The following is a 13,402-nucleotide window of genomic DNA, read 5'->3' on the forward strand; positions in this document are numbered from 1 at the left end:
CTACCTGCCTGTGAAGGGGTGACAATCACATCTTTCATAGTCATGCTGGTGCCTACTGACAGCTTTCTCAGCTCTCTGGTGCTTTGACTCACTCAGCATACATATGGCTCAGCCTTGAAAATAACTAATTTATCTCTATTTATAGACATACATTACCACTTTTTCCATAAAGCTCCGCAATCAGTTTCTAAATAAATTCCCTTAACTAATTTCCATAAGGCTCTTTAGCTTGGCTCTGAAATTGTAAATGCATTCTGAAAACCACGTAATTTGGGGGGGTGCTCGATGCTCTATTCATATGCTTTGAAAGTAGCACACAAGGATGTGGGATGGAAAATTATATCACTGGATTAAGGTAAACACACAACTAATCTCAGCCAACCTGAAATAGCCGACTAGAACACATAGAACCATGAACCATGAAGTCTAGGGTCTGAAATGAACAGCAGCAAATACTGAAATGTTGGTAAACTACATTATCATTTATGATGTAAACAGTTGGTCAATTATTTTTTTTCCTGTGGACCAGTCTGTCAGCTAATGAGGATCCTGACAATAAAAGACATGAATCCACTCACTGGAATAATAATAACACATCAACATTTCCACCCCTTTGGGTCTTCGTCAGGATGAAGGTTTTTTTTATTCTCACTCCAGCGCCTGGTGAATGAATTTCTGTGGATGTATGCATACTGCAGTCTATTTCAGTGTCAGGCCTGTGCTTTTGGTAAAAGGCCATAGCTAGCCTGTGGTACCTGTATGTAGAAGTCCTGGACCAGCGGTGAAGAGCAGTGGGTCGTGGTGCTGTTGGACTTGGGCTGGTAGTCCGGCTGGACGGCGTGGATGGCCGCCAGCACCATGTCTCTCTCATCTTGCCAGAACTTACTGTGGCTGAACAGATCATCCACAGACAGGCCGTCCTCCTCCATCTGGCTCAGGCACCTGAACACACAGAGGACCAGACCTGAGTCAAGCAGTATTCACAAATAATTAGGAATGGGACGATATATCGAAAATCAATATATCACGATACAAAAATGCGACAGTACATATCGTGGGACAGAAAAATTAATTGAAAATGAATTGATATTAGCTCCATTTTATTCTGCCATAGTAATCACAATTGAAATGGCTTGCCCATCACAAATTCACAAGCTCCTCACATCGAGATACACCATATACGATTAGGAATATCATGCTAGGAAGAAAACAGAAGAAAATCCCAAACAATGCACTGCCAGAATATAATATGATGATCTCTACACAAGGAAGCCCTATACCATATTGCAGTATGGGATCCCTGTTGAAACTCTGTCACTCCATTTCTGGCTTTGTTTACACAGTGATTTATTGGAATAGAGGTATATGTTTCACTCTGAAATTTAATGTTTGAGGTTTTGGTACAAGGAGTGAAAGTATATGACTGCTAAACATGTATGTGTTGAGTTGTAATAAAAGTATCCATAAGTAACTTAGTAGCCAAATAAGTAAAACTTATATAGCATGTGAACACAATGCAGCCTACTTGGAAGTCCCAGATTGACTTTCCCACCAGCACATGAACACAGCATAATAGCCATGGCTAAAAAGGGATAATAATTTAATGGCGGAAATTCCAAATCTGGATCGATACCAAAATCTAATCAACTGATCCTTGGGCCAAGCTATCTGTCCACCAAATTTCATCCAAAAGTTTTCAGATATTTTGCGAACAAACACACAAACAGACAGACGGTTAAAAACATAACTCCTTCCAAGCTTGTTGGCAGAGGTAATTATAGTACCTCGTCAATTATTTGGAGGACAGCTAGGTACTCGTTGTTCAGACTTGGCTTTTAAAGAGCTAGCCAGAAAACCAGCACCATAGATGACAGGAGAAGTAGATTTTCATTTTAACAGGAGATCATTATTATTATTACAGACTTCGGAGTCTGATCAGAAGTTTAGAGTTCACAACCTTCTGACCTGTCTCTCCATGTGGGGACTGGGACTAAGATAATCATATTACTTACTGAGTCCCTGATTAATTTGGGTTCAAAACAGAGGCCGCTCTCTGTGGGATCATTGCGTATGGTTTCCCTAGCCTGATCGACAGTAGCAGAATAGCAATTTAAGTATTTGCATTGACGGGCCATTCTGCCAGACACACTGAAGGTATGAGGTTGGTCCAGAGGCAGATGGACACTGACGACATCAGTGAAATGTTTATTCAAACAGAATCTCCTGGAGAGAACACAAGTCTCCATGACTGGACTGCAGAAAGCAGATAATGCCAATGAAGAACTAGTCACTGGAATACAAATGAGGGGTATAACAATATGATTATTTCATAATTCAATTGGATATATGATATCTAACGTGGCCTGTGACTCAACAACTTCAGACTGATGCAGTGATACATGGAATTAATTGGCAAAAGTGATTGTTAGTACTGTGAATTATTTGTGAATTTTGCTAAGTAACATTATTATTAATATCATGATTAATTTTTCGGCTCCATGACCACAATATATACTGTATTATGACTGTTCTGTGTACCTTGATATAGTGAATTAAGATATGGTTATATTCTTAATATGTTATTATTATATTCAGGGAAAGCACAGACAAAACGAGAGGCTTGAGTACTGCAGATTAAACAAATACAATGTCTGGCGAATTAAGAGTAAAGCAAGAAACTGTACATTATTATAGTACTTACTTAGAGTACTACTAGCCCCTTCCATGTTGGCTAAATTGGACTTTTGCATATCAATTTGTTATACTTTTTGTATGACCTTTGTACTGTTAAGTATTTTATGTATGCAATGTAATGATTATCTATTGCAGTGAACTGTTTAATGTCTAAACCTGTGGGGTAAACCCTTGTTAGTGGCATGCATGCCTTGAGGTGTGATGCCTTTCCCCAACACAGATGGAGGAGCCTGATGACCCTATGTGGTTGCACTGCCCTCTAGAGGTCAACAGCAGAGCTACATCACCGCGCCAAAGAGGAGGAAGGGGGGGAAACCCATTTGTCATCGACCTGTGAGGATGAGAGAGCTCTTCGCCCTCAACGCCTTTTCCTCAAGACAATTACAAATAACAGTGCACTAATTACCATCTGGAGGCAATCCTGGCTCAGCACCTTTCACCAAGTTAATCTAATCAGAGACGAGCAGGGCTCTGCACATGAATGAATGAATGAATGAATGAGGCACTGTAATATTCTGCCATTTTCATGTCAACTGCCTAATGTCATGTAGTGTGTGTGTTTGGAAATGTTTCTGAAGCAAGCCAAAGAGGTCAAATTTTTTGACTATTTTAAGTCACGCCTAGACGTCTTTTGTAATGTAATGTGCAATTTTGGTCTGAGCAAATGAGAAAGCCTTGAACAAAGAGAGGATTAGGCCGGGTGCTGGCAGTGTGGTCCAGAGGAACAAAGAGGACAGAGAGGTTGAGAGATAGAGCATAATCAGCCCTGTGACTGCTCTGCTGCACCCTGGGGAGCAAAGAGCTCTGGAGGACACAGCAGTCACAAAGGGAAAACTTATAGACTGAGAAGGATGTGTGTGTGTGTGTGTGTGTGTGTGTGTGAGTGTGAGTGTGAGTGTGAGTGAGTGAGAGAGAGAGAGAGAGAGAGAGAGAGAGAGAGAGAGAGAGAGAGAGAGAGAGAGAGAGAATGAGAATAGAGAGAGAAAGAGAGACAGACAAAGGAGAGAGAAAGTAGTACATAGAGGGCAGGGATGTTGCAGGGAAGACTAGAGAGAGGCAAGAGTGATATTAGGAAACTACAGTAGTAGGGCCATGGGGGGAGGGAGGGGGGTAAAGAGAGGAGCTGGTACAAAACAGACAGACAGATAGAGAGATAGAGGAGAAACTGGAGATAATGAGGAAGAGAAGGAACAGAACGTGAAGAAAAGATGTACTGCTTGGCCAGAGAGTGAGCGAGAGAGCAGCGCCGCAGAGCAACAATGTCAGAAGCATCAGCTTACAGTGATCGATGGACCAACCAGCTACCTACCACCTCCCCTACTGCCCTGCCACCTGCCCTGCTATTGGACCAAGCTGCATAGGGTGACATCCCCAGGGACCAGGAAGAAGATGTGTGTGTGTGTGTGTGTGTGTGAGTGTGAGTGTGAGTGTGTGTGTGTGGGTGGGCCAGAGGGTCAACAGCACTTGACATGGTAGAGGCTGATGGAGCTCTGAAACAACTAATCAAGTCAGCAGTGACCTGGGAACCTCCGTAACATCTCATCATTGGCTGACCTAATCAATTCCAACATCATGTTGTAGGTTTGGGCTTTATTGCACAATGTTTTAGAGACTAGGTTACCTATTTCCAAGAGGTGATGCTTCTTATGAAAGTATATTTTCAGAGCATCCATATCTTTTAGATATTGGGTGATAGCATTTCCAAATCTTTGCCATGCTTTGATATTGACAAGCATCAAGGTAAATAAAACAAACTGTGTTTCTGCTACAATAACCCCAGACTAATGTCAGGCTCCACAGGAAAAAAGAAAATAGTATAGATAGTATAAATCAATTTGGTCTTACTGACATCCTTTCACCCTGCCACTGCCTGGGCAGCAGGCCAGCCGATTCTTTTGGCTGCCATCAAACAGGGGCACTGATTATGATAAATCTGGTCTTCCCCTGGAGGTGTGAGCTGGGCAGAGATGCCCAATAGGTTTCTGTGTGCTAAATATCATGCAATAAATCTAAGTCTGAGGGTGACACATGGTCAGTGGCAATACAACTCAATTAATAATACTCATCAATGGTGATTTGTCAGGATGACCTAGTTACTGCTGAGACACCATTAGGCTCCAGGCTGTCATGGTTCACCTTGAGGAGAGAGGTTGGATAAATACACCAGGTTGTCCAAGCAAATAGGCACTCAACACAACACACCACACAATACGCAAGAAAAGCAACAATAAATAACACAGATGCTTCCACATTCTATGCAGATATTAAGCAGCAACAACTTGTAATTGTGATCAGACAGTTTGCTATGCAAGGTTGCTATGGAAACAATATCAGCCACGAGGGAGAGGAACAGGAAATGAAGTGCCAAGGGTCAGGATACCTGAACTGGAATACTTGAGGCTGTTGTCTTGCTACAGGAGAGACACTGAACTAGAGCTCAGAAGGAATCCAAATCTTCACTCACAACTGGTGCAAAAGATAACCTGGTTTTCACCACTGGGCCACAAGAGGGCGGGTCAGGCCTTAGTCATTCAGATAAGATTAAACTGTAATGATCCCTGTGGGAAAAGTAGGTTCTTGCAGCAGCAAAAATAACAGGACTCAGCAAGGACAAATATCTGTATGTACAGAGTATCAAACAGTGGAATCATTATGAAAATATTATTATTACATGCAGAATGAAGGGAGATATGTGTGGTATGTGAATTTACAGCAATACACATGATGTGCAAATGTGCATCTGGGATCAATGCACACTGTTCATAAACATTTTTCACAACAATTTCCCCTGTAACAGCATTGCTGTGATACTTTGTGGCAACCTGATGGCAACAGGAATGATTTGTCAACTGGGCAATAATGTCAAATAAAAGGTCAGGCGCTTTCAAACTTGCTTTATTAACTGTCATCTCTGGCATTGGCTAGCTCACTTTAGTCTGCAGTAGTAAAGCAGCTTCTAGACAAACACAACAATAACAAAATGCAGACTAAGCTGTGGAAATGAATTGACGAGTGAGCTACTAAAAGAGGGTGCAAAGCCTAAACCATAAGCTTGCCTCAGGTACAGTATACACAACAGTAGTCTCCTGGCAACATTTTCAGGTTACAGTACCACTTTTACAGGCCTAACATATCAAGAGTCAGTGTCATTCACAAATAAAATGCAAGTCCACAGTATATGTCAGAACTCAGATGGGATCGCTGGAGAATTGAGAACCGTAAGGACAACATGACCCCTGCTGGTAAGCCTCTGTATTGCTATTGTAGGCCTTTTAATGTCCGTCATCACAATGAAGATATTATCCCATGACCCTACAGTAATACTGCTCTTGTGAAAATATACTGAACAAACCAGCCAAGTGCCCAGAGACAGTCCTAGACCCTGTTTGTGGGAGGGGTGTGTGTGTGTGTGTGTGTGTCTACCTGCTGATGAGACGTGGGGAGCAGTTGGGATTGCGGCCCATACACTCCAGAGCCGCGCAGTAGGATCCCAGATTTGGCTTCAGACCAGCCTCTTCCACTAGGATAAACATGCGGCCGATCTGGTTCAGTGTTCCCTACAGACAGAGAGAGACACAGGAAGACATCAAGCTTTGCCAATCAGTACAGTTCACACCAGTGATTCCCCCAGAAATGTTGTACTGGTAGGATGGAAAAGCTACTGAAATAGCTGACTATAAAACTCTCTATAAGAGGAGTGATTCACCTATTCAATAGTGGAAACGCTCCAGATTCTCTGACAGTTATCATTCATAAGTGACAAATGGCTGTCCTGGGGAATGGTGAGCCATGTTATCTTGTCATGTATTAGTCGTAGCAACATAAGTAATTATTAATGTAAGTAATGTAAGTAATGCACAGAATGTAGTGATAAGCTACCTCGTCCTTCAGAAGTTATTTCGGGATATATTGTGATAAAAAAAAAAAACACAGCAATATTATCATAATATAATGATTACAAGGTTATAGAATTATTACACTCAATAAGCCTTACAACCTCATTATTGGCTGAAAGCACATTAAGAATTCCTTAAACATATAATGTGACAATCCCACCCAACTCAAATCAGTGTGTTAAGTTAGTTCACCACTACACAAAGTTTCTGAAGATGCAGCATCCAATTTATTCTCAGACATTTTTTCTATATCGGCCTAACCTTGAACATTTTCCTGGGACAGGTCATTTAAAGTTTTATTCACTCTTATTCACTTAAATCTCACCTTCTTGGCCCAGACCCTCATCATGACATTGAACATCCCTATGTTGAGGTATTTGCGTCGACTCATAACTCTGTGCTGGCTGAGCAGGAAGCGGTGCCCCCGCTCGATGTCCCCGGTGAAGACGCACGCCTCCAGGTAAGAGCGGAGGCTGAGCTGGACGTCTCCTTCCCTGTCCTCCAGGTGGCACTCTGGGCTCTGCAAGGACGTCCAGTGGCTAACCTGCTGACTGAGCTTTATTTCCAGCTCCTCCATCTCAGCCAGCTCCTTCGCCGTGGCCTGGGCATCGGTAGCGGACTGCCTTCGGCCCTCTCCGCTTGGAACCTTCTTTGTAGAGTCCTTCCCTTTCCGTTTAGAGGGCGTCCTTGCAGCGGCAGTAGCAGCGGTGGAGGTCAATGGTGAAGACACTGCAGCCCGAATTTCATCAGCCAATTTCATATTTTTTCTACTCTTAGCAGCGGGTGCAGTCATTTTAGCTGTGGTAGATATGGTTTTATGTGATGTACCGGGAAGCATCAGGCTGCCTTTGCTAGCTTTAGATTTTGGTGCTGGTTTCTCCTTGACATTCTTCTGTATTTTCAGCTTGAGACGCTGCTGTTTCTTTATTTTGTTGTTCTCCTCCTGGCTCAGTTTTTCCATCCAGCGGCTGGTCTGGGCTTTAGAAGCTCCTTTAGCACCAGTCTGCCCTGATTTAGGGATGTCCATTTTCTCTCTAGGTGCATTTTTGGGACTCCTCCCAGATAGAGCCCCTTTCCCTGTAGAGGGAGCTTTGAGAAACCGCACCTTTGCATGTTGGACATCTAGAACGACGTCAGATTGGAGTTGCTGGATCCTGGCCTCAAGCACTGAGAGGGAGAAGAAGAAAGGGTATCAAAATTACTAACAGGCCTATTTCAGAGTATTACACTGAAATACATAATGTACTGTAGGCAAAGTTGACAATGCAACCACTCAAGAAGACTGATTAGGCCTAGCAAGCACTCCTAACTTGATTCTCACAGGCTGTGAACACAACCTGGTAGCACACACAGAGGCCAGGAAGGAGTCAAGGCAGGTCTCAGGGTTGGACAATACTTACAAAACTATTACGATTTGAAACCCTTACCACACCTGTCATGAAAGGATTCAGAAGTATTACTGAGTCATAAGTAGCAAAAGTCATGGACAAAATGGGAAAGCAGCTTGGGCTGGCAGTATATGAGGAGAAGAAAATGTGTCAGAGAACTGGTTAGCTCTCCAGTTTGTGCCTGCATCTGTATCCAGGACAGCTCCAACCTTTTAATGTTAATCAGCAAGTTGTTTTCCATATTATTTGGAGTGGTATTGCGATACAAGCTGCCACGATACTTGGTGTGGCACGGTATTGTAGGTTAAAATGTGTTATCATGACAACCTAAGTAAACCTGCCTGCTAGAATACGCCAACATACCATCTAACAGTTGAGACTGCTCCACCACGCGTTTCTTCCCATCCTCTGCCTTTGGAAAAAGAGGTGAATAATTTCTTCGCTGTAGCCTCGAGAGCGTTTCTGAAAAATGCACAGAGAGGCAATACGAATTATTACAGTTCATTAATAGAGTGTGTGATTAAGCCCAAACTTTCAAAACAATTAGAATGTTAAACCAACAGCATAGGCTTGACTTATATTATTAATATTGCAACTCTTGGATATCATGCTTAAAAGTGGTAAGATGTTACTGAAGGTAATAAGCAAGTAACATGCGACATTTCTCACGGGTGGCTGCAAAGAAACAAAGGAAGGATGAAAACGGCGACATTATACTGAAGCAAAGTGTTGCTTAATAAAGGAGCGGTTCCCAAAGTCCATGAGGTTGTTCCATAAACTCCCCAGCAAAATGAGTTGCAAAACAGTTTAATTTAGGTTACATCATTTGAAGTTATGACAGTGAACGGATGCTATAGGAATGACAGTTCTGACCATTTATTCTGCTGATCACATCCAGTTTAAATCACATCCAACAACAAAAACTCTTCTCAGATGGGATTAGCTGGGACAAAATCTTACCAAACCTGTCTGTGACCTAATGTGTATCTACTCGGTGAGGCCTTCACATGAATCAAACCTAGCTTAAACCAACATGTACATCACCTAAACCTAGACAGATCCTCGACGAGACTAGTGTGTCGGAGGCAAACTGTCTGAAGCATGTTTCAATGTTGTGCTACAATGCTCCATCCGACTGGAGAGGACACCCATGGGCTCACCTGATATTCGTCTCACAGCGCCGTTTCTCGTCGCGAGACACAGCTGACAGCGGTCCACGTGAGACACACGAGCAACACACTTTTCAAATAAAATTCGACGATTCAGACACTTGGTAAAGGCACAGACTCTGAGAAGTGACATGTTGACATAATAACCGCGTTACAACTGAGCACTAGGCCGCCATGTTGAATAAGACCAAGCTAATAGAGGAAGGAGGAACGATCTCTGTAGTTCAGTCATGGCTAGAAGATCGTAGATAAATCGAGTGAGGCTTTCCCCCCCCTTTGTCCTGCCCTCCCTGCGATGTTGATAATATAATACTTCCATAATGTTCCCTGTTCTGGATTGTGGACATAAGAGATAATTCAAGGGCTACAGCAGGGATCAATCAGATTATGTTAGATTTATGAAGTTATTCTTTTCTTGTCCAATATTAATTTAGGGTAAATACACTAATTTATTACTGAATATTTTGCAAATGTTTCTCTACCCTTCTCTTTTCAGTGGGTAAGTGGGCAAATGTCCAAATAGTAATGTGAGGCAACTGGCCTATAGGTGGCAGTGTCACCATAGACTAGAGCTATGACATTCAAAATAGAGGTCAAACATAAGATGTCTGTAACTTCAAGGAGACCACGCTGAAAGTGTGGCTACACTTAAAATTATCAAAGCAAAATATTTTGTATCACATTTTGGAATTTGCATTCATATTGCATTTCATGTTATTTCCTATCCCTATGAATTCCTATATAGAATCCTTTGAGATGTCAAATGTTTGCCAGATGGAAAGTAACAGGTAGAAATTATGTTTAGAGAGAACACAATATATACAAGATTTCAAGCTTCAAACCATCATCAAAATTAAAGATAGGTCTGATAGATTGTCCCAAAACTTTTAAGTATCTATTTTAAAGTGGTTGATAGTTTATTCAGTGATGAAAAAATCAGTGAATATGTGGTTAGATACATTTTTATTAACATAACTTAAAGCTGGTAATATACAGTAGTGACGATGGCACTGATGCTGATTTGAAGAAAAAAAATGACATTGCTTAATGAAAATGAATCCATATTTTTTTTTTTTCATTCGACTTCTGAAGTTCAAACATTGGACAATTTAAATCACATCAACTGTGACTCAGCTCCAAATTGAAAGTAAAACAGAATTCATCTCAGTCACATCCTGTATGCTTTCTGACCCCCAGCAGTGTCAGGTTCCCCTTGTCATGCATCCATAAAGCATTCTTAAACACTTTAGCAGCCCCTTTGTGTCTCGGCAGGCTGGAGGTTAACACAAGCACTACTTGACAGAGGGAGAGAGAGAGAGAGAGAGAGAGAGAGAGAGAGAGAGAGAGAGAGAAGGAAAGAGAGAGAGAGAGAGAAGGGGGGCAATAGAGGGAAATGAGGTCCAGGCAGTACATCTTTTCTCAATGGAGGCAGTGGCTGAGAGCACAGCGGTGGGTGTCTGCTGCTGAGCTGTAGGTGAGGATCAGGAGGTGTTTGTTGCCACGGTTCACGAGCAGGGCCCCTTGACAGGCTCGTTTGATGTGGTCGGCCCCTGTCGGCGGCTGGCTCTTTGCGCTGGTGTGACAGTCATTGCCGGGTGAGTGACTGTCAATGCCTCGACCAACAAAAGAGGAGAAGACAGGCATTCATGGGGCCTGATAATGGCCAGGCCAGGACAAGGCTGCCATTCTCATACACTTTGATCATGTGGATTCTTTTGCACACCTTTGTAGGGGCTCCCTATTTGTTTAACAGATGGAGAGAGGGCTGTTTTTGAAACTGCTTCACCTGGCCAGGGAAACCTGACGGAGATACTTCTTAGTGAGATGCTTGTGTTGGTAAATGCCTTTGGCATGTGTTTCTGTGTGTGTGTCTTGGTGTGTGGACACGTGTTTGTGTGTGTGTGTGTGTGTGTGTGTGTATGCACCTCTTAGATGGAATTAGTGACCTGTCCCCTGTGGAAACAGGACTGCTGCAAGGCACTTCCTCATGGGCCTCCACATATGTGACATCTGAGACAAGAAATAAGTAATATTTGGACCTGAATTTGGAAATTTTATGAAAGCATACTTTTCGAATCACACTTTTGGGCCGCAGCTGAGAGATGCTGTGCATTAGGACTTTTTACACTCTACTGTAAAGTGCCAAAGCATTCATACAAACAATATTAATCACACTTATAATGACATTACTTTGAGTCCATTAGTGCCCATTACAACTTAGCAAGACAGACAGAATGACCCTTCAGGCCTTTACTGTAATTTTGACCAGTGTGACTCAGACAGCTCTCTGGGTTTCCCACACATACACTTTAAGATGGATTCAATTAGTGAGTCAGTTAAGAAAATATCTTAGGATTTGTCATGCTGCTATTTACAAGTGCATCTTAATAGAATAATGGCTCAAATTGGAGAGAAACATGTAACATTCCGCCTTTAATGATGCTAGGCCAACCTCAACACTCCGACAAAGCTACTGTATCTCAGCACACGTTACATTTGGTTTTTTTTAACCACCTCCTGTTCTATCTGTGCCTCTTTCATGTGTTTCTGGTTTATCAGTGTTCATCAGCGTTGTACAGCTGTTTAATCGCATTTGACAAGTCACACTTCTTTCTTCAATCAGGTGCTATCGGTCTGTTGGATCTCTCCTGCATGGATGAAAACGGGGAGGCTGGATCTCTCAGAACTGTTCACGGCATCAGATAGACGACCCACTTATCATAGCGCCACCGACAATAGACAATGGTCACGAAGCAGGATATGCAAAGAGCCATGTCCCAACTGGGGCTGAGCTGTGGTGGTCTGGTCAGTTCCTCAACCAGCTCCGGATGTTTGTTCAGCCAACCACAGCGGACAGCTCAAAGATATCAAGAACACCTGCATTGGGTTTTAACCAACAAAGCAGGAAGTGCTGGACGTGTTGAAAGGATAAATTGCATAATCGCTGAAATTATAATAATTTACTGCCAGCAAATAATATGAATGAGATAATTTCCTCATGTGAATTTTGTAACTCTTTGCAGCCTAGCATCTAAAGAGCAAGTGGTTTGTTGTGGTTTATATCTGGAAACAGTTCTGTTTTTCCAAAAAAAAAGCATTCTACCCTTCTGGTGCTAAGTTGCAAAGTTGCAGAATGTCAGTATACTTAAAAGCACTAGGTCAAGGGTGAGCAGCTAAAAGAGTTGTGCAGAGAATGAGGGGGAGAGTAACAGAGCAAGAAAGAGAGGGAGAGAGAGAAACAAGGAGTTAGCAGGCAGGCAAAACAATTAATAATAGGGAGCTATTACTGAGGGATTGTCAGTGCTAAGAGGGAGGTCGGGTTTCAGACCCTTTTGAAGACTTTGATGGTACAAAACAGGCCTCATTATAGAGATATTATCTCTATTCATACACTTACAGAGCCGCTTGGATCCCTGCTGGGAAAGATTAGGTTCCTTCACTTGAGAACATCCTCCTCGGGAGCCTGGGCCACAGAGTGGTGTTTTCAGCTAAGGGCACACCCACCCACCCAGCTCCGCTCAGCCCGTCATAACACAACCCAGGCCGAACCAAACCCTGCAACACCCAGGGAGGGGGCTACGGACCAACCTGGGAGCAGACTAATCCATCCGTGGCAGACAGGCATCAGGGCTGGGTCGCTGACCGGCTGGCTGTGTGGTGCTGGTAGTGGGAGATCAAACTGAAATTACAAGCAACCAAGTTGTTTTCTCAGATGGAGAAAGCTTTTCTCCCAAAGGGTCCCTCCACCTGCTTCTGATCTCTGAATTTAAAAGTCAGGCTGTGGTTTGGGGCTTTGCTTTACATGATTATTATCAGACTGGCATACAAGCGTACAAGAAACTGTGTATTTGAAGGATGTAATGTTAGGTGTGTCATGTTTTTCTCATTTGCATCTTCAAGTGGTTCATCTGCACTGAGTTCATAACCACATATTTACAAATTCCAGCTGATCTAGACGATTCCAAACAGAGTTAACATTACAGACCATTTATTAATTCTTCAGTGCGCACTGTAATCTTGAATTACAGTAACATCCAACATCAAAGATGTACACTGTTAAAAACAAACAGGATATTGCACTTTAAGACACTTAACAAAGAAATACATTATGCTAAGTTGTGTCTGGCCTGAGCTCAGAGCCCAAACCTTGGCTTCCAAGACGCCACAAAGCAATCTCCTGCCACATCTGACATTCAGATGAGGCCCAAACTTTGTTCTTGACCTCAGGGGGCACTCTGACTTTTAAGGAATTATA

The 13,402-nt window shown here is 42.7% G+C and overlaps 1 protein-coding gene across 4 annotated transcripts in view; it reads right to left on the bottom strand.

Annotated features, from left to right (window-relative positions):
• polrmt (polymerase (RNA) mitochondrial (DNA directed)) overlaps window positions 1–9,281 on the bottom strand; it is a 45,887-nt gene extending 36,606 nt beyond the window's left edge. For 3 of the 4 annotated variants that reach the window (XR_011695251.1, XM_071521497.1, XM_071521496.1), the window contains exons 1-5: window positions 9,139–9,281; window positions 8,342–8,440; window positions 6,916–7,757; window positions 6,118–6,251; window positions 756–942 (exon numbers count right to left, since the gene is read on the bottom strand). Coding sequence is in view for 3 of the 4 variants with exons in the window: in XM_071521497.1 (XP_071377598.1) it covers window positions 756–942; window positions 6,118–6,251; window positions 6,916–7,757; window positions 8,342–8,440; window positions 9,139–9,280 (1,404 nt within the window). In the remaining variant the exon portion in view is untranslated. The remainder of the gene's footprint in view (window positions 1–755; window positions 943–6,117; window positions 6,252–6,915; window positions 7,758–8,341; window positions 8,441–9,138) is intronic. The other variant, XM_071521498.1, reaches the window with a different exon arrangement.
• Between the last annotated feature and the right edge of the window lie 4,121 nt (window positions 9,282–13,402).

Source organism: Centroberyx affinis, unplaced genomic scaffold (assembly GCF_046629955.1).
Source record: "Centroberyx affinis isolate AG114_WGS23_722 - 3 ecotype Tasmania unplaced genomic scaffold, CSIRO-AGI_Caff_v1 ptg000893l_1, whole genome shotgun sequence".
NCBI classification, from domain to species: Eukaryota; Metazoa; Chordata; class Actinopteri; order Beryciformes; family Berycidae; genus Centroberyx; species Centroberyx affinis.